At 53.3% G+C, this 25541-nt stretch overlaps 1 protein-coding gene across 3 annotated transcripts in view; it reads left to right on the top strand.

Annotated features, from left to right (window-relative positions):
- The window catches only part of CCND3 (cyclin D3), a 35069-nt gene that overhangs the window by 5835 nt on the left and 3693 nt on the right, over nt 1-25541 (top strand). For 2 of the 3 annotated variants that reach the window (XM_065854513.2, XM_065854514.2), the window contains exons 2-4: nt 18240-18455; nt 24432-24591; nt 25124-25266. In XM_065854513.2, the coding sequence (XP_065710585.1) occupies nt 18240-18455; nt 24432-24591; nt 25124-25266 (519 nt within the window). Of the gene's footprint in view, nt 1-16338; nt 16620-18239; nt 18456-24431; nt 24592-25123; nt 25267-25541 lie in introns of those variants that run through there. The other variant, XM_065854512.2, reaches the window with a different exon arrangement.

Here is a 25541-nt window from a genome sequence, read left to right as displayed (position 1 = left end):
TGTTGAACTCGCAGAGTTCCTGGCTCTGCTCACTGACCCTCTGCTGTGTAGCTCCCCAAGGACTTGTAGCCTTGGTCCCCTGAGGGTGTCACCCAGAGATGGTGGGCTGGGAAATCCCAGGGTGTGCTCTGTCCTAGGAAATGCAATTCTCAAGAGACAAAAGAAAAATAGTGAAGAAAATGTTTGTGGCTGGAAACTGCTGATGCTGGACTGTGTTCCCTGGACAAATTTTTCCTCAGAGCATAACTGTGTGTCACTTGGGTTTGTTTGTGAGGAACTCCAAGCCAAGAGGATGCTGGTGTCACCCCAACAACTGATCTCCCGTGGGTGGTGGCAGTAGGACACCTACTGAGGGGCAATGGAGAGGGGGTATCTGCTGAGCTTGTGTGGCAGAGAAGCTGGGAACGTGGAGTCTGGTAGAGCACGAGTTTCCTCACCCTCACTGATAGCAGGGTCTATTTTGGGGTAAATATTTAAGACTGGGTCTTTGAGGGTCTGATAAACCGAGTTCCCACGGCCCAAGCAAAGATCCTGTGGCTTCAGGGTATACGGAGGGCTACGGGCCACGTTTCACGTGCAGACAACTGTCACCACATGCAAATTGCTTTGTTTTGTCTTTTTTTCTGCTATAACAAGTGAAGAGGGTCCCCACATCTGGCTGTGGCGGTTAAACAGGCTTGATTTAATCACAGACTGCTCTAGGAGAAAGGAGATGAGAGGGGTGAGAAAGGCAGAGCACCTGCTGGGCCCCAGCCCCACACTGGGGAATCCGCAGCCCACGGGGAGGGCACAGGAGAAATGAGTCGCTCGGGTCCTGCCTGGGGGGAACGTGGGTTGGTTGGGCCCTTTTGCAGAGGTTTTCTGCAACCTGCATCTGGGCAGAGTGGAAGCACCACAGGGATGTTGGCGAAGGCTGGCAGAGGGCTCGTGTGGGTCCATTGCACCGCAGGAGGCTTCCCAAGGGGCACATGCACCCTAAGGAACACTTTGCCCAGGGAATGCAGTCCAGGATAGTTTGTGGGTCAAGTGTCTTCTTCCCAGCTGAAGAATTTGGGGAAATGCAGGAGCATGATGTGTGTTGAGAGGGGAGACAAATCCAGAGAGAGGAGCAACTTGGCTCTTCTGTGAGGAGTCCCTCAGAACTGGGATTCTGGGGCTGGAACCCCAAACTGGAGCCTAAAAATGGGCTCCTCATTGAGGAGCTGGTCCTCCCACTGGGATCCAGGTGTTTTGCTGAGAGGGTGATGGGTTTTGCCATCCACCCAGCACTGGGTTTCTTTTTCCCCTTCCGCTCATCTCTTGCAGCGGGTGAGCACCTTAACTGAGACAACAGTTTTTCCTGACCCCCCCTTTCCTCCCTCCACCCCCAACCTGGTTATCGATTAAAGCAGATTTGACATATGATAGGTCCCAAGATAAAAGCAACATTGCAAGAGAATGTAAGCAACAGCTCAGAGGGACAACAAAAAGCCCCAAAATAATGTAGGTGTGGGCAGGGTATGTGGTGGCAGCCCAGTGCGCTGGGCAGAGCCCTGCCTGCTGCAAAGGGTTAATGCCAGGACTGCTGCGAGACTTTGGAGCCCTTTTCACAGTGGTTTTGAAATCTGATTTTCTTTCTGCAACCAAGTGAGGTTTTTATCGACTTCCTATTTGAGAGCAGAAGTCAGAGCTGGTGCAGGGAGGCTGGTGCAGGAGTTCTGGCTTGTCCTGCCTCGTGCCCTTGCATTTATTCGTGGTAAGCAGTGTGCTGGCAATGCAAGAACCGCAGCTTGGGCACATGGGAGGTTTGGGCTGGGGAACAGCCCCGCGGTTCGGTGAGATCAAGGGTCCTGGTTTATTCTTGATGTCAGCCCACAGCCCAGCCCTGCTGAGACCTGCACTGTGCATCAACTCCAGAATCAGAGGGGCCACAAATCAGCTCTGTTGTGGGTTTGTAGCCTACCACCACCTATATATGTATATCACCATCAGGAGGTGAGGAGCAGCATCCCTGTGCAGGCGGCTCCATCCTCCCCTGCTATTGTACCTGCGGCCACCGCAGCGGTGTCTCTGGCACTTTGTCGGCACACACGGAGTGGAGCGGGTGCCTTGCTTCATGCAGATGTGCACGAATCCTCTTGCTCTAACCCAGGAGCTGTTTGCACAATTTGTAATTGCTTTCTGTATGTGGCTGAGGCTTTTCACTTGAAATGTGTGTCCCAAACTCAAGCGCTCAGGGACTTGCACTCTTCCATGCTCGTGTTTTCTGGAGGAGCTGGGCCCAGGCAAGCACAGACGGACTCGAGGCTGATGGAAAGTACCTTTCAAACCAGCCCTGTTTAGATTTCTAGCCTGAACCAGAAAATAAGTAAATAAAGAAGGGAGGTCTACCCTTTTTTGTCTGAGGTATTTTATTTCATTGACAATCAGAGCCCGGGTCAGCCTCTCCATTGGAAATACCCCAGAAAGTCTTAGATTTTTGCAGAGATTTCCCTAAATTCTTCAGCTGGGGTTATAACAATTCTCATCTTTATCCGGAAACTATCTCAGCACTTTTCTGTTCTCTCGCTGAGGACAGAGCCCGTGCTGGCTGTCCAGCCCTGGCACGCACAGACACGGGTGGCCTGCCCTGGGTGACACGGCTCCGTCCAGGCAGGGAAGGCTGCGATCCCAGTATTGCTTGTGATGCCCCGAATCACAGATTCCATCAGAGCAATCATAGGATTCAGCAGAGGAGACTCTCAGTTCTGCCTGTGCAGCTGACACACGAACAGCTAATGGAGTGTGAGAGCGGCACTGACAGCACCAGAGCTGCGAAAAGCTGCTGCGACTGTAGCTGTGACAGAGTGTGCAGGGAAACTGCTGCCGAGGTGCTGTGTAATGTTCAGGCAACTGTCTCTCTTCAAAGGTCTTGTGCCACATTTGTTTTCTGCCTTGCTTGCAGTTGTTTTTCTACGCTGGTGCCTCTGTTAAAGCTCGTTGAAACTGCCAGCTTGCAGAGCTGAAGGGTTAAACACAGGGCGTAGGGTGGGCCTAATAAAGCAGAGTCCTTTGGCTGGGGACTGCCAGCTTCATCGCTGCTCTCAAAACGCTGTCTCTGCTCCAAAGCAGTGGCTTGAAGGTTTAGCGCAAAGCGTCATCCACGTGTGCAACCAGATGCATCTTCCTTGGGCCCTAAGCTGTGCTGGCAAGGGCCTTGCTGAGCCAGAGCTGCAGGTGCAAAAATGACAAGAGATGGGGAGTGGAAATGGGTCTGTCTTTAGGGCTGCAGTGTAGCTTTCAGCTGTGCATCCAACCATCAATCTCTGCAGGTGAGCAGAGATCGTTGCTGAGCATCTATTTTCTCCTTCTTAACTTTTACTGTGCAGGAAGTAAATAAACACTTATGCATGCTTTTAACATATTTGTCAAGTAATGGTGGTAAAAGTAACTTTGCATATTGTGGGGCTGAATGGGCTGAGAGCTGCTTCGTGTTGCACGTGGGGGCCCGTTGAAATCAGTGGGGTCTCAGGGGTATAACTGGTGGCAAACATCAGCCCGTTTTTAAGCCTTTTGTTTCACTGTCCCAGCTGCTGGCACACAGGGACAGTGCCCTGCAGCCCTGCCAGCACCAGTCACAGGCTGTGCGGGGGCTGAGCGCGCCCCTGAGCGCACCAGGGAAGGAATCATCCGGGATTTTGATGCTTCTAACTGTAAAATATAGGAGTCTGGTCTTTGTCTTGCAGCATCTCCTACTCCCATCTCATAGGAGAACCCTGTCAGGTTCAGAAGTACAAATGCACAGTCCCTTGTATACAGTTTATTACTAACTAGGATCAACTGTAATCTCAAGCAGTGTATGCCTGAAAAAAGATCTGTTTCCATGGGCACCAAACGGGTATACAGAGCTGAGTAAATCTCCTGACCCGAGCAGGGCTTTCCAGGGCCCGTTGGTAGTTGCTGGTGTCCCTGGTTGATGTGTTCCCAGTAATAGCTGACACCAAGATGAATGTGTCTCCCCTCTTTCAGATCATAATCTCTGTCCCAAAACAATTCATGCAGACACTTGGCACCGCTTCATACCCAGCCAGCAGCCGAACAGCGATGCACAGAACACGGCTGTAGGAGCAGGGAGCTGCCCTGGCACAGCCTGGCGAGTCTCAACAAAAGGTTTTCCATGTGGAGATAAAAAAAAGAGTTGAATAATCAAGATTTTTAACCAAGTCACCACCTTACCAAGCGAAACCATAGTGCCTGTATTTCCTATAAACCTGGTACCTTTGTTTCTTCAACGAATTCAGCACAGCAGAGGGGAGAAGCAGCATGACCAGCTCACTTTGCTGAGAAAGTTGTAGCAAGGGCAGGAGGAGGTGGTTGTCCAACAGCTCCCAGCCCTACGTACAAGAGATCTTGGATAGGAAGTGAAGAGCAACTTTTCCCATGGGAACTACAGAGGGAGGCAAACTGAACTGAATGGAGGCCTCATAAATCAAAGACATACGCCTTTGACTTGCTGCACTATAGCCTTGGGCAGCTGGTATTTATATGCCCAGTCAAGAATTTAAAAAAGAAAAAAAAAAGCCACAAAATGCACAAATTATTAAAAAAATTGTGTTCTGTGAATGTCTCCATTAGGGTCAAAGTACTGCGGAAGGGGAGACTGAGGCACAGCTTGTGGAGTCCGTTTGCTGAGGGTCATGCAGAACCTCACCCCTATAGGGATGAGCACAAACTGCTGTTAACTGCTCGCTGAGAGGAGAAGGGCTCCAGCAACACCACTGGCAGGAACATCTGTGAAGTTAAATGCGTGTTCCATGTGATTTCTTCACCCAGAAGCAGCAGCAGTTGTGCTGCCTGCTTGAGGAATCTACGCTGTCCAAGCACTTCGCAGGTAGTAACTAATTCACCGCTGTTAAACTGCGGTGATGGGATTTTCCAAAGCTGTTGTTATTGGCCTAAGCTGGGAGCAAAACTCACAGCAGCTGTGATGGAAATAAAGTTAAGCACACTTCAAAATACACAGGCCTAGGGAGATGTGATTCAGTATGGATGATATTACTTCACCATCAATGCACCTTCTAGCCTCCCCCTGGTTAAAAGCAGGAGTTATCAGCAATCAGTTCCAGCCCCCCCCAGCTCAGAGCTGATGACCAGTGAGGGATTTTCCTCTTGACACCAGCTGAGTGTCCCAGCCCTTTAACCCATCACCAGCATCAGCCTGGGCTATGGAGGTAGGTCCAAGCTTGGTGTTGTCATAGCTCTTGGCACCTGCAGGGATCCTGCGCTGTTTAAAAGCTCCTTTTGCTCACAGACCTCCCTGCCAGCCCGCAGCATCATCCCTACCTCTTGCAGGCCACGAGTGGATTCTCTTGTGTCTGTTCGTATCTTCCTGTGCAAGCCGATCGCCTGCTCGGCCTGCAGGTTTGATTGCACAGCTACCTCTACAAGGCAATCAGCTCTTTCCCCACCTTGCTGCCATCAGTCGTCCCTGTGCGTAGGGATATGAGCCTGCCAACACCTTGGGGCAACCTCTCCCTCTTGCCTGGGCATTGAAAGACAGTGCCAGGGCGCACAGGAGCGCTATCAGTCGCTGTACCCGTGTGGTTGTTTGTCTTTTTCTTTCTGAGGGCAGCTAGATTCTAAGAAACCCGGGCAGGGAGACAGGAGCACAAAGGGACCTTTTGCTTATCTCTGACCTTGCTGGCATGGATGTGTGTCGCAGGGTGGCCTTTGGGACCCAGATAATGCAAAAGCTGGGATGCGTGATTAGGCATTGAGACACCATGTGCAAAGATCTGGTAAAGACCTGTGGGGTGGCAGCGAAGAGAGAAATAATTAAAGGCAGTGTCCTGCAAAGTGTGGTGAAGAGGCAGGGTGGAGGGATGCTCGCTGTCCCCCAGTGCACACAGCTGGAAGAAAATGCAAGGAAAATGGTTTTTCTTTGTGTTATCTGGTGTCTGAAGGACTGGATCGGTTTCACAGTGGTAGCGTGATGTGGGTCTCTCTTCTCCTGAGCTGCCTCCTCATCTGAGACCTGTGGGAACATAACACTGGTGGTACCTTTACCTGGTCAAGTCAGACTTGGTCAAAACTGCCCAAAGGATTAAGAATTTATGGGAACGGGAGGACAGCCGCACGTAGCAGGATTGCATACATCTTGTTTCTTTAGAAAACAATGCGAGAAGCGCTGAGAGGCCTTGGGTTCATCCTGGTGCAGAACAGGAAGATTTTTGTGGGATGGGAAGAATGTTTCCTGCCCAGCTCCGGTCCGCGCCGCAGCGCAGGGAGACCCGCTGTGGTCAGTCTGGGCTGCAGCGCTGGGGCCGGGACAGACAGACAGCACCACAGGGTGTGTTTATGTCCAGTAACCTCAGTAAAAATTCCCCTTCATGGTACCGCAGCCAAATGCTGCTGCTTCCACCCCAGAAAGGACGGGCAGCATGGCATGGCCTTGAGGGAAACACAGAGAGATGAGCTGGGCAGAATATAACATACCTAGATGCTTATTTTCAGGTAGAAAAAAAAATCAAATACTTTCCCAGCCTCTTTGGAGAAAAACATCCTCTAGAGTTTCTTGTTTTGCTGAGGCTTCTCTGTCTCTCGAGCCGTTTCCAGCTGCTGCGGCGGGCGGGGGCCAGAGCCCCGTCCAGATGTGGCAGCTCCACCCTGCCAGCCCGGGAGCCGCGCGTTCAGTGCCCGGGTGGCGAGGGGTCAGCTGGGGTGTAGCCTCTGATACTTATCTCTGCGAGGCCTTGAGAATATTATTTTTCCCCCAAATGGTTTGTTTTTTCCCCTACTCTTCTGTGGTTAGGCTCTAGTGACCCAGCTCTGATTTCCTATTTTAATTAATTGCAGTAGTCTCGGTTTCTGTGTTTCACATGGTAACGAGCATTTCCCATATTACAGCTATCATTTACACAGCGTATCTGCCTGCTGCCTGCCCCGGTAACCACGGGGGCTCAGAAGATGCAGGTCTGCTCTGTGCTTCGCCAGCGTAAACAGCTCCCGAGCCGGGGGAGGAGGTTTATTTGCCAGCAGAGTCAGAGCAGTAGATGCTTTTATACAAATATGGTCATTAACATGGTTTATTTTACACATATACTAATTTAAATATAGTTACACTCAGATGGTTTTGCCACCACAATATTCTTTCCGTGGTGAAACGAGTGAAGGTTTTGTGTGGACAGATCAGGCGGAGCCCACCCGGTGCTGAGCAAAGCTGACCCGGGTCTCTCCGGGCACGGCGCTCCTGTCCGCACTTGCCCGCTCCGTAAGGCAGCTTTGCAGCCAGCCAGGTCTTGTTTTTCACTGTGAACATTTATTATGTTTTTATTGTACATCACACTATCTGGGAGATGGGAACAATGCACCTCATTCCCTCTGGGAGACTCTTAGAGATACTCGGAAAGAGCAATGGCTGCGCTGATGAAACCCAAGGATTACTCGGTCTCCTCTCCAAGGGGCCGCTGTTAGTGATTCAGGGAGGCAGAACCACTCGCACAAGCAGCCCAGGGATCATTTGCAAGAACCGTTATTGGTGTTGACTCTGAAGCGTGTGGTTTAGCATCTCCTCTCATGCATTTTAGAATACAAGGTAGTCTTGATATCCAGAGAATATCCAAGTTCTTTCTGGCTTGTAATCTTGCTTAGGAATCGCAAGAAGTTGGCATTGTAGGCTCAAAAGGAAGTGGCAGGAGCCAGGACTTGTTGTTAGCTGTCAAACCCCCAAAGGTCGTGCTTAGGTTGGGGCACTGAGAAGAACGAGGTAGAAGTGCTGTTGCAAACGGAGAACATTTCCATGCACTGCACTGTTGTCTCTAGGAAACCTTTCAAGCACTCCCAGGCCCAGCAGTTTGCTAAGAAGACACAGATCTCAGTCCTTTCACTGCGGTTGCCAGCAGAAAGGGTTTTTTTTCCAAGTAGAATCTGCTCCTGGCTCCACTGATGCTGGTCACAGCTTTTGTTCGAACATTAAGCCCTTCCGTCTTCAGCTGTGCTTTATGCGGGAGCACATCGCCTGATCCTCGCCGGGGCAGGAGGGGGTCCCGCCAGCCCCGCGTGCGGAGGGGACCGTGGCTCCCCGGTCACCCAGCACTGCATCTCGACCCAGGCAGCACAGCGGCAACTGCAAACGTGCCCACAGCTCCTCTGCCCCGGAGTGACCGCAGGAAAGGGGCTCCGGACAAAAGAGCAAGTGATGCATTGATGTCGTACAAGAGACTGAAGTTGCGCTGGGGTCTGACTGTCACCTCCCGTCACCTCCAACTTCTTTACATCCCTCTAGGGCTTCCTGTTCTTTCCTCCTCTGTAGCTGTTAAGATTTTGTTCTTCTCTGGCAAGGAAAAGGCGAGATCCCAGCTGACCTGGTGTCTTTTGGTAAGTCCTGGAGCCAGGTGCAGACTGACCGTGCTCCCCAGCCTCTGAGCTCAGGACAGGCCCTGAACGCATCAGTCACCATTTGCAGGAATGAGCTGCTGTGCATTCGACTCTTTCCCAGGTGTTCAGGCCATCACTGAAAAGCTGGCTCAGGTACTCCCTGTGTTTTTTACACTCACATTTTGCACTACAAGGCCTGTGAGCTGTGAGACAGTGGTGCTGACACGGTGCAGAGAGGCTGGGTCACTTTGGAGAACACGGGGCCTGGCGCCTGTTCCCAGGTGGCTGCGTCAAGGGGGATGATGAGTCTCTCACAGCTTCTGTTTGGACACCCAGACCTGTGCATTACATCTGTGACCACAGGATCATACCTTTGAATCAAACAGATCTGGTCTCTGTGAAACCTTCATCAGAGGTGTGGAAGGGGAGGGGACAGGCTTCTAAAAATGCTCAGAATAATCCAGACCCTGCTGCTTCCACCACTGCCTTGAGAACAAAAAGATTTGCTGGCTGCTGAATGCCTTTGAAAACTCAGCCCTTGATCTAGCTTTTCATTTTTCTCGCCTTGTGCTCCCTTTTCTTTCTCCTCCTGGCTCTCTGCGCATGCATGCATCTTCCCAGTTTCTGTCTGCCTGGGCTGAGAAGTCAAAATCTCGTGCCAATTTGACGTTTGCTTTTTCTGAATGCAAGAAGCCCCTGGAGCTCAGGTGGGAGGAGAAACAAGTCACTCTACTTTCCATCATGTGCGCTGCTCAGAGCTCAGCCTGGGAAATGAAAGTTCCTTGGCTGGCTCTGACCAGCCGTCTCCTGCTGTCACCTTGCCAGCTGAGCCTCACGCATTCGTCACAGAATGAGCAGAACAATGCGGCTCATCTTCCTCGCTTTGCCTGGTTCTCCGCACGTTTCCTCCACTTGCTGTTTGCAGCTCTCCACCCCTTCAGTTCTGCCCTGGTCTGCTGGAGGTGTAGCTGGAGCTGTCCTTTTCCTCTCCCTAGGGTCACATCAGCAAGTCCAGCTTGGCCAGGGGACCAGGCTGGTCCAAAACAGAGACTCTAGAGATCTGTTCCAAAGTCACGCTTGCAGAACAAAGGCAGGGCATTCCAGGTCAAGGAACAGCAAAGCTGACACTGCTGCGCCCGCCGGGCTGTGACAACCCCTGTGTCCTTGTCCCCATGTTCCTCATGAGTTTGCCACATACTCCTCACAGGCTTTCACTGAGGCGTTTTCATGGTAATGGCTGTTGTAGGAGGTCTGGTAAGCCCCACGCTCCTCACTGTGCAGATAATCGGTGGCTCCACGATGGGCTGTTCAGCAGTTCCGCACTTCCCGTGGCTCGGAGCCCGACGGGGACGGGCAAGGTGGCCGAGCAGCAGGATCCTTCCCCAGCACGCAGGTGAAGAGGAGCCAACAGCAGTTGCAAGGTCTCCTTGTTTGCTGGGCTGTGGAACAGACACCACGCTGGGACTTGGGATTTGCAGGCTCCCTGTCTAGGCCTGGCTTTCACCTGCCAGGGAGTGAGGAGCAAGTCATTCCAGTGCCTCATTTTCTTCATCCGTAAGCAGGGATGCTCCTGCATTTCTCTGCAGGTCTACTAAACGCTGCCATCCCCTTGTCTTTTCTCCCGCAGCTGCTAATGCTGTGCAGTTTCAAAATACCAGTAGGAACAGAGGGTTCTTCAGCGTGGACCAGACACTGGATTCATCGCTGTGCCAGCAGCCGCCCAGAGCAGAACACATCCAGCAGGATTTCGGGTCTTCCACCCGACACCCGCAGGCTGCTCCTGCCCAGACATTAGCGCTTGGATTGGGGACATGGTCTGCCTGCTACAAAACTAAACTCAGCGGCACTCATGCCTGAGCGCAGGAAACTCTTTGTTTGGCAGTTTGCAGTGGGAAGGAAGTTTGTATTTCAATTGCTACAGACCATATCCTGGTAGGAGGCTGACTCGGGTGTTGCACGACAGTAGATCTGATTCCCTTCTGCTCAGGCTCTTGTAGCCAAGTGACAATGACAATATTTCTGCTCACACGTACAGGGCAGGGCTGTAAACTGAAGAATTGCTTTCGGTGGCAGGTCTAGTTGTGGTGGCTGAAGCCTGGCTGTTCAGTAGCAATACCAGTATAGGATGCAATACCAGTATAGGATGCAATACCAGTATAGGATGCAATACCAGTATAGGATGCTGCCCTTTAAAACCATTATTAATTTCACCTTGTGATGTCTCAGGAGGCATCTTCTTCACTGCAGCGATGCTGGGAGAGGCAGGAGCAGCAACTCCCGTGCTGCAGGCTCCAAACAAGTGCAAGGCAGTAGGTTAGTGCTGGAAGACCTGGTTAATGAACCAGGCGACTGCTGGAATCGCTGCACCCAAGATCTGCCTAAATACAGGGGAATGCTGCCTGCCCAGTGATGTGTATGTGTCCACAGAGTGTATCTCATTACCGTGTTGTTAATGTCAGTAATTACTGATGACGTGAATGCAGAAGCATATGTAGATAATATACAACTACCAGAACTGCTGGGAGAAACACATCCGTATTTTATTACAGATACTAAATCTCGGTGAATTTGATCTCTCTGCATCTGTTGGGATATACAGAGGTACTGGGTTGTGACAGTCACAAGAAATACAGTGACATTTGTGCCTTCAGGGAGAGGTGTTCTGAGAAGGAGACTTCTTGAAGCTGCAGGTTTTCTGAACGACGGCTGCGCTTCTGTGTGGATTATGTTTTATTTCCATTTATTAACACAAGGCTGTGACATTCCCTTTAGCCCGTACTTAATCACTGCGGCTTGTAGGTCCTTGAAATTTTCCTCCTTTGCAGTTTAGAGGGCCAAGTGTACTTCAGAGCACAGTCCTCCCTCGGAACCAGCTCCAGCGCACACTCGACTGACACCATGAGATTCCTGCCTGAGCCAGAGCTGTTTCCAAGGGCTTTCCCTTCTCCCTTCCCATGGCTGCGCCGGATCCTTTCCCCAGCACAACCTCCCTTGCTGCCCGAGTGGCTGGGAAGCCTCGAGCTGGCCCCGAGTTGCCGACCGGCAGTTTGCGTTGGCAAACAGGCGCCAGGCACCGGGCCGGCCACATCAAACACCAAACAGCACGCAAGCAAAGCTTCTTAGAAAAACCCAAAGGTGTCTCATCTCCCAAACAGGGTGTGCGAGACGTAGGCAACGAGATCAGGGCAGGAAGGATGGACAAGGGAAGGGTGTTGTAAAGAAGTTGTACTTCATATGTAAAATTTCAGGGCAGTATTTTTTAACAATTTGCATAATTGGCGACCACAGATAATCCCCTAAAATGAGCTAAATTTATCACAACTGGGGGCTTTCCAAGCCCAGTTTGCTTTCTGAAATTGATTGGTTTCAGCTTTGCATTTTTTTTCCCTATGGTCTGTCTTTCTATCTTTACCAGCTGAATTTGCCTGGTTTCTAAGATGCCTGATTTGGGAGCAAAACTGAACATTCACCTGGGGATGGCTCACTATGGTACGAGTCTGAGTCAATGAAAATGTGACTTAATTTTAGATTTCGTTAGGAAAAGGGAACTAAGGCAGAAAACAGCTGCTAAAGAGACAGATGAAGACAAACTTGTTCTAATGCTCTTCATAAAAAAAGTCAGGTGAAACTACATTTAAATCTCTGGCCTAAATCGTCAGCTGAGGCAAACTGTGCTGATGCCACCGGAGTCACATCTGGCGCGGCTGCTCCGAAATGGAGGCGCTGCAAAGCTTTGGAAATTTTCTCCTAAGGATTTGCCAAAAGATGTAGTGAATTGCTTGTTAAATGCTTGTTTACAAATGCATCTCTTTCCATCCGTTTATACCTCTTCCCAAGCACTTCTTTCTTCTGTTCTGGAAGCCACCTAAGCAAAGGGCTTCCCTACATCCAACCCTTTCCCTCCTTTAATAATCCCGGTTAAGGAACGCATATGATCAGATTGATAAATATCCCAGGAACGGGCATGCTGAGATACAGAAGTGATGGATACAGCGTAAACCCAAACAGTATCAACAGTCACACTTGTGTTTAAATACACAATCGGTCCAAATTGTACCCAAAGCTGCTCTAATAAGGGGATTTAAGTCAATGATAAGTTACATTTGGACCTTCGAAGCAGCAAGCTTGCTTCTTTGGAACTCTCATGTGTATCATTACTGGGTCTATTTAAGCATTGCTGAGATCCAGCATTCAGATGATATCACTCCGAACTAATTAGTTGTGCTCAAAAGTCTGACCAACTCAGAGGAAAGGGAAGGCAGTGCTTGCCAGTAATGGGAAAGATATTAGGAAACACATCCCCGGGGTCAAATGTTGAACTTGTACTCCACCAAACTTCCCTTCAATTCAGCGAAAGCATTTTTTCTAAGTTACAAATGAACATGATATGAGAAAGGAATGAGAGCCAGCTACAGGGGCTGGTCTTGTGTTTAAGCCTGGGACTGAGCCCAGGAAATCCTGGGCTCTCCTGGCCAGCAGAATGGCTGAGGAGCGGGAAAAACCATGTGAAATAGAGCAGATCAGGGCGTTTGGAGTGCTCTGAAATCCTCACACCAGTGAAATACCACCTTCGCTCTTTCTCACAAAATGGTACCTGTTTTTCAATTAATTTGGGGGATTTCCTACAGCAAATGATATAGTATTAGCTCATTGGATTTGGTTTTCAAGTCCTTCGTGTGTGTTAAGCAGTTTCATTTTGATGTCACCGGTGATGCCGTAGTTGCAGTATGACCAAGGCAGAAGATGGCTTAGCTCTTGCTACATCAAAAATTGGGCAGAAGGGAGATGTGAAGTGTGAGACATAGAAACCAGTGTAGAAAAGGTACTGACCACGTTTGTTGACAGCCTGTGGGGCCAAACCCGCTGCTGCGGAGCCACACACGTGAAAACTTTCTGCGGAGAAGAGCAGACAGACCTGCCCCTGTGGAGCAGCTTTAGTCCGGACCCAAGGCCAGGCCTGACAGCGGCTGCCCCCACAGCCTGACCTGCAGCCGCGCCGCCCCTTTAAAAGCCCCAGCTGCTGGTCACTCTTTCTCAATTCATCACCAACATACCAAAAAAATGAGCGCCCTTTATGATTCAGCAAAGAATAACATTGCTGGTTGGAGATCCTGGAAGTCTGGAGGCCATCAGGCTTTTTTAATTTTTACTCTGAAGGAATTTCCTTTTATAATATTGCTGTGCTCCCTCTTGCCAAACCAGGAAGCTGACTATCTATGGACAGCAGTGACCAACATTTGGTTTTCCTGGAATTTTCTCCTTTTCCCTCCGCACACCCACACAATAGGCTTTTTAGGATGCCTGCAGCCTGTAATTTGCCTTTCCAGCCTGATAATGTGGCTTGCAGAGGCATCGGTTTTGCCAAGTCATCATCTGGAAGGGCCGCGCTCTTATGCAACGTCCCCCAGCCGAGCGGGCTGTGTCAGAACCACCGGCAGACACTGGGACACGGGAGGACCGGAGGGCGACCGGCAAGGCTGGGAAAGGGCCCGAAACTTTCAATTTCAAAAGGCACAGCCCAGAAACCAGAAGGACCGAGACCCCGGTGCTGTGGTTTCCCTTTGCCTGACTAAAGAAAATAGCTGCTGTCTATTTTTACTAAAAATGTGGGACATGGGGCCCTTCTCTTCCCCTGCACAAATGGGGGATGCTGCTCACAATGAGAGGGGGGGGTCATCCCGGATTAAAACCAGCTGACTGGTCCACAGAAAAATCTCCCATAGATTCTTCAAATATTTCTTGCCCACACCACCGGAAGATTTATTTGTAAGGTGGAAGTGAGTTAGTTGGGAGAGGGATTTGGGAATCTCTTCTCACCTACAGAAATTCTTTGGCATTTTAAGGCAGGGGTGGGATTGATGCCATTCTCTCCCCCTTCCTTTTCTCCGGTTCTGCGTCACTGTGCCGTGTGGTGCTCACAGGGCGTTCAGCACAAGGAATCAACGCTGATGGCATCATGAACGAATTGCAGTGTATCATGTACCTTGCAGAGGATGGAAGCTGTACAAGTGTACAGATGGGATTCCAGCGCGTTAAGTGCCTGTTATGTAGGTGAGCTTTGGGTTCGCTGTCAGGAGTGGTATTTTGCACCTCTAAATCTCTGATCACAAGGATGGTTTTCATTTTCAACACACACAGAAACATCCCAAGCAGGGAGAACAAAGACTTCAGTCTTGTTTTACTTACACTTATTAACTTCATATGTTTGTTCTTCATTAAGAGGCTCTTTTTAGATGACTGAAAATATAAAAAAGTACTAAATTTGTCAAAATGGCACACATAGAAGTGACTTGTGTGTGGGCAGTAGCTACCGTGGCCAATCGCTCCACTTCTTCGGTTCTCTGTTCATTGGCCATTAAATACACACGAGTGCATGGACGGAGGTGAACTCCAGCAGGACTGGTCAGAGATGTTCCAGCTGAGTCCCCTCTGTATGATACCACATCCCAAAAGTCCTCAATTTCTACAAATTCCATTGCTCCGTCCCCTTTGAACACAAGCGCCTTCCTCCCTAGGCCTGCAGATACGGGTTACTGCTGTGAGCGCAATCTGGGTTCATCTCCATCAACTCCCTGCCCTGTGCTCTCAGCCCCGCAGTCCTGCACTGCAAGCTGGAACACACTGCCCTGTGCAATACGGTGTGTACAGCTGTGGTGCTTCATTTCAGAGGGTGCAGGGGGCAGGACGGGCAGGCAATGGTGGAATCAAGCAGAGAAAGAGATGTTGGTGGTCTGGAAAGTATCTCCCAGCTCTCACATGGTGATTATAATCATTTGGTTCCAGCTGCTGCTGCAAACGCCACATTGTGGCACCGTCACCAAGCGGGTCAGCCCAGGTGGCAGGGTGCCTTTGCAACAGGCATGGGCAACTTTTGCTAAAACTGGACCTCCTGAGCTCTTTCAACTCAGCGAGGAGCTTCTCATTTGCAAGTTTGAAGGCAATCCATTCCCCCTTCCAGCTAGAGAATATGTTGTATATTTTATTCTGTTTTCTGACCCTTCCCATTGGCATGTGCAAAGTCAAGACATTGCAGTTTTTGTAGCCAGTGCCAGCGTGGCCAGAATTACAGCCCCTTGTCTTCAGTTTCCCATACCAGAAAGCAATTACTGCTGGGTCAACTAGAAGCAAACTTGGGTACTAACTCCGAGCAAATCCTGTGCTCTGGAAGTCACAGCGCAAACTTACTCGAAAGACTTTTAAAATTCCTAGAGTAAGTAGCCATTCAGTGTACAATTTGCAAAGGTATTTCCGAGCAATTGTTAATTATTCTGAGAAACCAGCCAAGCCTGACAAGCCCTTATCTCGGCAGACACTGAGGTTGCTATCTCCCATGGAGCTGCACCAGTAGTAACACCACAGTTACTTCTGGAAGACAACAGGCTTAGTACGGACCAGCTCCAAGTACGTACACAGCCGATTATTTTCACAGCCTTGAAGGAATTTGGTCAGACACACACACAAAAATGTATAGGAGTAAATACTGAAAATGTTACTCTCAAAAATTTGCAAATGTTGGGTTGACAGGAGCCTCCCTGCAAACTCCGGGACTGTCCCTCCGCAGCCTGGCTGGCCTGCAGAGAGCTCCGCACCGCCTGGGCACCGGGGCGCGGCCCCTGCACACACGGGCGGATCCCGTGCGGTCGCCGGTGCCGCAGCGGAGGGACAGGACAAGACCCGGGGGTGACGGGTCCCGGGTCCCGGCCCCCCAAACCCGTGCCTCCAACATGGCAGCAGCCCCACGTGCTGCCAGCCCGCCGGCGCGCCCTTCGCCCCGCCCCTGGGAGGCGTGGCCACCGCCCGCTTTCGGCGCGTCGCTGCCGGTCGGCCCGCGGATTGGCCGGTCGGCGGCGGTGGCCCCGCCCACTCGGCGCGCTTCGGCCGCCCGGGCTCGGTGGGGCGCCCCGGGGTGGGCGGCGGCCCCGCCCCCTGGGAGCGCGGCCAGTTCCCGGCGTCCCGCGGCGGCTGCAGCGGAGCCGGCGGGGTGTCCGGTGCCCGTCTGTGCGTTCGCCCGCGCTGCCCGCCCGCGCTGCCCGCCCGCGCTGCCCGCCCGCGCTGCCCGCCCGCGCTGCCCGCCCTGCTCCGCGGCGATGGAGCTGCTGTGCGTGGAAGCCGTCCCCCGTGTGCCCCGCGCCGGGCGCGACCCGCAGCTGCTGGGGGACCGGCGGGTGCTGCAGAACCTGCTGAGCCAGGAGGAGCGTTACAGCCCTAACGTCTCCTACTTCCACTGCGTGCAGCGGGAGATCAAGCCCTACATGCGGAAGATGCTGGCTTTCTGGATGCTGGAGGTACGGGGCTCCCCGCTGCCGCAGCTCCCTGCCCGGCCACCGCCGCTTTTCCGCGCTTGCAAACGTGCGCGCTGCTGCTGCTGCGGCGGGAGAAGCGCGGGGCAGGGGCGGGCGGACTGTGTGCAGGGCTGCAAGGGACAGTCCAGGGGACAGGGGAGTCCCGAAGCCCCAGGGCTCGGTGTGCGCCGGCGGTCAGGTGTCCGGTGTGGGGGTTACGCCGGTGGGGAGGAACGGCGCTGCACATGGAGGGTTGGAGGCGGGTGAGGAAGGCGCTGTGCACCATGCAGTGTCTGTGCTGGGAGATGCGAGTGTCCCATGCAGGAGGAGCCGAGAACCCCAAACCCACAGCCTGTGCTCACCCCGCCCCGGGGCTGTGCTGCCCCGCTACAGAGGGACCCCCGGTCTGCGCCCCGCTCCCCCGGCCTGGGCGAAGAGCTCAGCTGTGCGGCGGCCGCCTGGAGACGTGCGTGTCCTGAATGGGGCTGGAAACGCCCGATTAAAGGGGGAGAATAACATCACTACCATTTACTTCCCTAAATGAAAAATGAATGCAGCTCTCTGCGGGATGCAGTTCAGTGCGGGGGAAACCTCATGGGTCTCTTCGTGAGACCGTCAGGGTGAACAGTCTCCATAGAGAAAGAATGAACAGATTTTGCAAAGGACAGATGACGCTGGGATCAAGCCTGCCTGCTCTGCACCCCGGCCACTGTTGCAAGAAGCTGTCTGCTTCTGTCAAAAGAAATAATGAACGTTTTGCCTTTTCCCCCCCTGCCGCTATTATTGTTCTGTTTCTGCAATTCCCTTCCTGAGAAGTGCAGTTAGATAAATGCTGCTCTGGAGCCTGTTCCCGTGCAGCTCTGGGGGCTGTGGAGAAGCGGGTGACACTTGGCAGTTGTCAGGACCGTGTGGGTGTCCCCAGGGCAGCTTGTGCAGGGGGAGGCGGCTGCTGCTGTGTGAGGAGAAACCTCAATATTTTTATGGTTGTGTTGAAAGAAGGAAGTTAAATATGTTTTGATATTGGTTAAGAGATAAGAGTAGAGGGCTGAAATTCGGAGCTCCTGGATTCTGTTCGTGGCTGAAGGAGGAGAACTGTCAGACTCAACCACTGATCTGGGCTCTGCTGTTGATTCTTCTCGTGTCTCTGCACCACTTAAGGTGGAATTGCCAGAAGAAACTCTGGATCCTGCACTGTTTGGGCTCCAGCTGGAGATCTGCTAAAATTCCTCATTTTCTGTGTGGGTCCCCAGTCCCCACAGAGCAGAAGATGGCAGCTCTGCTGTACAGCTGCCCGGAGACCTTAAAGAAGGGGCCAAATAATGCAATTACCTTATTTGTGCGCTTTTTCTAGTAACATATAAGTTCTGCTTCTTTCCACAGGAAGATGAAGTCTTAGGGCATTGGTCAGCCTTGTTGCTGCTGTAATGCCCCGAAGTCATCAGCTTCGCACCCATAGCTCATTTATTCCTTAGCACCAAGGTGCCTCCAGGGCCCTGCAGACACGTCTGAAACACCATCACAACCAAGAGCTTTGAAGCTGCGGTGCAGGCAGGATCTGGGGAGTCCTGCGCTGATTAAAACTTCCTTTTTATTTTATTTATTTTTGTAATTGGGTTTTGTCAGGTGTGCGAGGAGCAGAAGTGCGAAGAAGAGGTCTTCCCCTTGGCCATGAATTATGTGGATCGCTACCTGTCGTCGGTCTCCATGCGGAAAAGCCACCTGCAGCTGCTGGGAGCGGTCTGCATGCTCCTGGCATCCAAACTGCGTGAAACCATGCCCCTGACCGTGGAGAAGCTCTGCATCTACACAGACAACTCCATCACGCCGCAGCAGCTCCTGGTAACCACCCCTATCTCCAGCCCTCCGCCTCCTCCCCAGCTCCCTTTATCTCCTGCATCCTGCTGCTTGGCAGCACACTGGCCTCTGTGTCTCCTCCTGTTCTCTTTTTCCCATTTCTTCACCTTCCTCTGCGTTCCCCAACCACCCTTCTCCGCTCCGTGTCCCGGTGGGTGCAGTGCCAAGGGGAGGGAACGAGCAGGACCTTCTGCTGCCCAGGTCCTGCTCTGCGCCCTCTGGTTAGAGCAGGGCTGCTTGGCCTCCCCCGTCGCACACTCAGGCAGAAGCTGTGTAGGCTCTGAAAGGCAAAGCGTTTTCTGGTCTGATAAAAGTTCAGAGCAAAGATCCAAACCTCAGAGTTCAGCTTTGCCAACGGGGGAGGAAATTGGAGAACCCCTTTTCTGGGGGGCCTTCTGTGCTGGGAGGAAACAGCCACCTCGCTTCGAGTGACAAACACCCCTGGAGACGGTTTGTCTATGAGAATTTCTCAGGGTTACTCATCGCCTTATTAAATACCTATTTTTTTTTTCAGGCTGGGGTGGGTGAGATGATCTGAGTGTGATTTGTCCCCAGGGTGGGGAGTGAACCCACAAAACTTTCAGATGTGAATCGGAAGGGAGTTCTGGTAACTGGGGAACTCTTGTATGAACGTGGTTTTTCCAAGTGCCCATGAAGGTTGGGGAAAACCCCCTCAGCTCCATCCCTCGCTCCCCAGACTCACTTGTGGGTGGTTGTTGCCTTAAGTAGCGCTCACAGAAAAAGCACGTGGATTGTACCATGAATAGTGGTGAGGAATGGGAGTGCACAGAGGAAACACGACTGCTCATTGCTCCTCTGGATGCTGAGCTGTGGTGATGCTGCGGGGTCTGCCACAAAACCTCAGTGTGCAAGGGCTTTCTCCTGCTTTGCCAGCACAGCTTCGCCCTGGAGAGGGGAATGGGAGCTGGTTTGTGTTCACTTTTCTGCTGGGCTGGCAAAAGTTGCCCCAGTTGCAGAGGGAACAAGCTGAGCAGGAGGTGCCCAGCAGCCTCCTTGGAGGCAAACGGGCTGCGTGTCCCAGCGAGGCCTCTGCTCTCCATGTTCTCAGGATGTGAAGCTGATCAAAATGCTGTTGTGGGCCAGGGTTAGGTTTGTGTCCCTTCGGAGCGATGGGTGAGCTCTCTGTCCAACAGGAATATGGGTTGCAGGAAGGCAAACTTAGAGCCACGCTTCACCTCCATCTCCCTCTCCAGTTCAGGGTTTAAATGGAGTCCCACTGCCATCACCCCTGCAGACGAGGGCAGAGCATCCCAGCAAATCCTAGTGATTTCTGCAGCGTGGACCTTGGGCTACAAGGAATTAGACTTGGTGGGCACCTTGTGCATATCTCTCATGGTCCCAACTGTATTTATTCTTGGTGAGGGTTGGATTTTTTCAGCTGAATGTGGACCTTTGTAGCAGGCTGTCCCAAGGAGAACAGTTAGGAGATGAGCGGGCAGAGCACGTGCATCATCCCTGGAGCTTTCCCTTCCCTCTCACACTCAAACACTAACGCCTCCTCGCTCAGAGTCTCTTTTATTTCTTTCCCCCAGAGGTCTGTCAGCAGGAAGCTGTGGCCAAGCGGTGCCACAATATTCATCTTCCTTTCTCTCTCCGGGCAGTATCGGGGTGGGGAGGAAGAAGGGAAGCGCTGTCTGCCGCCTGTTGCTCGCTCCTGCTGGTGCAGGTTTTGGTACCGGAGTTCTCCTTCTCCTTTCCGGCACCTTTTTCCCCACCAGGATCCCAGGACACACACAACGGGCGGCACAGCTTGGCACTGGGCACCGAGCTCCTTCATCCTTGTGCTCCAGAGTCAATGTGCAGTTGAGGTGGACAAGAACGGCTTCATTTTGGGGGTCAAAAGTCCTTTCTTGGGATAGCCCAAGACAGCGTGGCATCCTTTTTCTCTTCCCAAGAGGATGCCCATGAGGGCTCAGTAACATGGGGTTTATTGCTGGTAATCAGTGTGAGCAGAAGGAATCGCAAACCAGCCCCAGCCCTTCAGCAGAGGTGCTGAGGCGTTTGCGAGTGTCTGATGCTCTGCGCCCCAGATCCAGGGTCGGCTTTCCCTGCCCCACAAGGCTTTCGGGGGATATTTAACCCTGTCGGGAGCAGACCCTGCTCCAGCTCCCATCACTCCCCACTGTAAAAAGGGATTGGAGGTAACACCTTGCTTTGGGACCTGATGAGCGTTAATGCCCTGATTACAAAACCAGGGCGAGCTGCTGTTTTCTTCCTCTGTGCTAATCGTGGTGATGTTACTTCTCTTTCACAATCCTGCAGTGGAAGAGGGTGGGGAGGGGAAGGGGAGCTTCTCCATCCAGGTTTGGACGATGGTGCATCCTGGATCGGTGCCGTCGCAGCGTCCCGCGCGTCCCGCGGCCCTGTGAGGAAGCGGCTCCCTTCCCGGTGCTCTGCTTCCTTCTCTTGAAGGGATGCTTGGCACCAGCCCGGCGGTTTGGAAGGGACACATTTGAAACCAAATCTTGATGAAGTTATTCTAGGTAGAAGGAAATGATGCAACGAGGGACTTGTCCATTTGGAGGAAGTTGGATTTCCGTCAAGGGTGTTATCTAACCTGCCTTTTTTTTTTTTAATAAAGGCTTTTCTGGCCTGCACAAGAGGCTGTTCAGCTGCTTGAAGGTTGGGGAGAGCAGTTGTAGGTCACCTTCGTCCTCCTGCTTTGCCCCTAATACGCTGTCTTGCCTCTGAGGTCTTTGAGCAAAGGTCAGTGTTGCAAACCACCAGGTATTTCCTAGCGAAGACCTTCAGCAGGATCGAGCCACTGGGCAGATAACGGAGCAGCAGTGCCAGGAGGCCACAAAGAGCAAAAATAAGGGCAGGAGGTAACAGCTGAGTAGGAAGGGATGTTCACTTGTGGCAGAGCATTGAGCTCCCAGCAGACATGCTTGTGTTTCACTGCTCATTGCACGGGTCAGATAGACGTGACCGTTTCTGCGTCTGAAGTTGGCACCTTTACCCTTGACATCCAGACTTGAGCTCTGGTCAGGCGACAAACAAACGTTTGCCCCAGATTTCCTGTTTGCAGCTGGACTTTCGTGGTGCTCATTTCTGTAGCTGTGTCTCGGCGGCTTGGACGGTGGGCGGCCACCAGCAGCAGCTCTTTCCACCCGCTTTCTGAGTCAGCTCAGCGCAGCCTGCTCCCGCTTCACCAGTGCCTCGTTGAGCCTGCGATCGTGTGAAATGGGACCTTACCAAAGGGAGGGACAAAATCGAGCGCAACCTTCTCCTGCAGCCGGGGCTGCTGCAGCGTGGAGCTGGGCGCTGCTCCAGCACCACTGACTCCTGCCTGTGTGGGTGTGCTGAGGGTAGAGCTCCATGTGCAGAGTGACTGTCGCTGCATGAAAAGGGGAGAACGTGGCGCGCCTGTCACATCCTCAGCTGCATTTGCAGAGCTGTAAATGGAGTAAAACCATCTCTGCTTGTGCCATGGGTCTGTCTCGGTGAGAGGGGCAGAGGCGGCAGCCGGGGCTGTTTCAGTGCAGTGAGGCTGAGCTCCGAGACCACCGTGTCAGGGCAGGCAGTGGGAAATGCTCACTGCTTTCCTTCCCTTCTGTTCTTTGTGGTGGGATGGAGGGGAGCCAGCCTGTGGAGGGAAGCTCTGTCCTGGGCAGTGTCCGCCCCACAGGTGCTGGCTGAGCGTGGGGAGCTCTGTCCTGGGCAGTGTCCGCCCCACGGGTGCTGGCTGAGCGTGGGGAGCTCTGTCCTGGGCAGTGTCCGCCCCACGGGTGCTGGCTGAGCGTGGGGAGCTCTGTCCTGGGCAGTGTCTGCCCCACGGATGCTGGCTGAGCGTGGGGAGCTCTGTCCTGGACAGTGTCTGCCCCACGGATGCTGGCTGAGCGTGGGGAGCTCTGTCCTGGACAGTGTCTGCCCCACAGATGCTGGCTGAGCGTGGGGAGCTCTGTCCTGGGCAGTGTCTGCCCCACGGATGCTGGCTGAGCGTGGGGAGCTCTGTCCTGGACAGTGTCTGCCCCACAGATGCTGGCTGAGCGTGGGGAGCTCTGTGCTGTGCAGTGTCTGCCCCACGGGTGCTGGCTGAGCGTGGGGAGCTCTGCCCCGGTGATCTTGCAGGAGGAGCCGCTGCATTCCCAGCAGTGGGATGCTCGGTGGGCAGCGCTGGCAGCTCACAGCCCTTCCCCAGGAGGGTGGGCTCCCCAGGCTGGAGAAACAAAGGGACATTTTCCATTTTCTTCCTCTCTTTCATTAGCCAGGCAGAGGCTGATTTAATTAGGTGCAAAACAAAATGCCAGGAAAAGGATGTTTGCTATACTGAGTGGTGCCGTTGCGAACCTGCTCGCCTATCTCTTGCAGCCTTTTGTTCTGCTTCTTCCACAGATAAGTGATTCAGAGATTCTGACATGCTGCCCTGCGAGCGGGAGTCCCCAGGGTGAGCAGGAGAGGCAGGAGCAGGGTGGGTTGGCAGGAGAGCGGCTTCCCTGAGCTAAATCCTGTGAGCCGGTGACAGTCCTTGGCGCCTGGCGCCTTCAGCTGGCACCCCAGCGCCGGCTGGGGCCGGGACCAGGCCTTTGGAACAACGAGGTTTTTAAGAAGGCGATGAACCCGTGTACTGCCTGGAAAAGAGCTGCTTTTGTGCATTGCAAAGGGACGGGCTGTTGTCCCCGAGCAGCCCTGGTGTGGCAGGAGCCGGCGTGTTCCAGGTGAGGTCTCGCAGCTGAGCTGATCTGCACCCTGGATCTTCCGAGGACAAAGTGTGTCCCGGCAGGGCCGGGCTCGCTGCCACACGCGCTCTGGTGGCTCCCAGGAGCTGCCACAGCTCTGGGGACAAACCAGGGAGCAAGAGCTGGGTGATGCTGGGCTGCTGTCCCCTCCGTGCTCGGGTGCTAGGTTTCTTCTTGCTTTTATTCTGCAAATTTGGCTTAAAAACATGGTGCGTTTGGCCTCGCGGGGGGTTTGGAGCAGGTTGAGCAACGCTGCTCATTTGAGCAACCCAAACTGGTGGTGTTGTGTAAGGGGAAAGTGGGTTTAAAGAAAAAAAACAAACGAGAGAAAATGAAGAGGTGCCCTTACGAAAAATCTCACTTCTTCAAAGCCATCTGTTCGGGCAGCCTTTGGCACGGCTGCGGGCAGCGCTGGGCTTGTAATCCTAGACTGCTTGGGGACAGAATAGATGTTCTGCTGAGTAGGACTGGGCCCTGAAATGGAGATGTCTGATACAAATCCCAGCGGGGAACTGAGCACAGGCGTCCCAAATTCTGTGCTAAGGCTCGAATTGTGGGGTCCCCTTCCCTCCACGGTGCTGGGTGGCACCTGGAGCCAGTCGGGCTTGCCGGGTGGTGGCTCTGCCAAGTGCTCTGCGCTTCGGTGGCCTTGGCGGTGTCAGGACTGACGCCCAGAGCTGGCGGAGCCCGAGGGGCTGAGCAAACAAGAGGAGCCCCCATGGGGCACCCGACCGTCCCACCATCTGCTCCCGTCTGCAGCTTGTGCAGAGACCGGATCATGGGAAGCATCACAGCAATCCCTGCGAGGTGCTCGGAGAGCAGCACAACACGGGACGGAGCCACCGGTGCATCGCTGGGCAGCACCAGCAGGTGTTGGGTGTGTGTCCACAGGACAGGAGCGGAGCAGCAATGCGGGAATGGGGTGTCCTCGTGCTGGATTGTCCCCTGCGAGCTGCTGCAGCCACCTTGCAACGCAGAGAGTGTCAAAGGCTGATCCCACTGCACCTTGGGAAGAAGAAACCAGATTTATCGTTTCCTCTCCTCATCTTTATTCCCAGCTTTGCAGCAGCTCAAGGCTGGATTTGGGCCATAGTCGCAGGGCAGGGACGTTCCCCCTTTTCTCCACTGTCTCATGGATTGTGCTGTTCTGCTGTCCCTTCCCCAAGTGCTGGCCTTACCTGCCCTTGAATCTGATGAGTGTTTTTGCCTGGTCGAGCCCCGCTGAATAATGTTCTGTCTGTTTGTCTGTCTGACTCTGCAGGACTGGGAGGTTCTCGTCCTGGAACAGCTAAAGTGGGACCTGGTCTCGGTGATAGCAAATGATTTCTTGGCTCACATCCTCCATCACCTCCCGCTGCCAAAGGACAAGATGGAGCTGGTGAAGAAACACGCGCAGACCTTCATCGCGCTGTGTGCCACGGGTGGGTGTCTGCTCGGCCGGAGCCCCTGGGGTGCTGGCGGTGGTAAGCGGGGGCTGCTCTGCAACCCCCCGGCTTTCTGGGACGCTGAGCACCTGCCTGCCTTCAAATCAGAGCATTTGGCTGCTCACTGACATGTTTTCTGCCCCTGACAAAGTGGGATAATGGTGCTGGGGGCGCTTAGTGGATACGTGACAGATGCCAGGGAAGAGCAAAGCTGCCGAGCCGCCCCTGTTGCTGCAGGAAGGCACCAGGGGGAGGGCTGGGCTGAATCTGAGCTGTTATCGGCCTCACTCTGTGTCACAAGAGCAGCCTCATCTTCAGGATTTGTTTTGGTGGGATGGACCCAGAGAAGCAGCTCCATGCAGCTGCTCTGGTGCTCACCCCATCTCTGTTCCTTCACCCCCGTTTCCCTGTGCTGAGCCAGAAACTGCTCTGTCTGCCCCGCTCGAGTTTTCCAGGGCAATCACTCACAAGAACTCACCATGTGCATCCCTGCTAACGGCCGCTTCTTGTGTCCCCTCCCTGGCTCTAGACCACACTTTTGCCATGTACCCCCCCTCCATGATCGCGACGGGCAGCATCGGGGCAGCGATCCACGGCCTGACGATCTCTGTGAACGATTTCAGCGGCGAGGCCGTCACCGAGCTGCTGGCCAGCATCACGGGCACGGAGGTGGTGAGTGCTCACAGGGGACACAAAGCGGTTTTGCTGCTGGATCTGCTGGAAACCTTTCCTCTTTCTGCTGCTCGTTCTTAGAGGGAGAGGCAGTTTGGCTGTTTGTAGTGACACTGACTTTGCCTTGAGGAACACCTGGAGATGAGGGAGCATCTCCAAACGTGGTTTGTCAGTCCCGTGGCCGCGGTTGGCTCCTGGCTCCTGTGCCGAGCGTGACAAGCGCAGCAGCCTTAGAGCGGCAGCACAAAGGGGAGCGGCTGTTCCCCGCGGGCAGG

The sequence above is a fragment of the Patagioenas fasciata genome, chromosome 21 (genome assembly GCF_037038585.1).
Source record: "Patagioenas fasciata isolate bPatFas1 chromosome 21, bPatFas1.hap1, whole genome shotgun sequence".
Taxonomy (NCBI): domain Eukaryota; kingdom Metazoa; phylum Chordata; class Aves; order Columbiformes; family Columbidae; genus Patagioenas; species Patagioenas fasciata.
The sequence above is the reverse complement of the archived record's forward strand: the minus strand, read 5'-3'. Positions and strand labels throughout refer to the sequence as shown.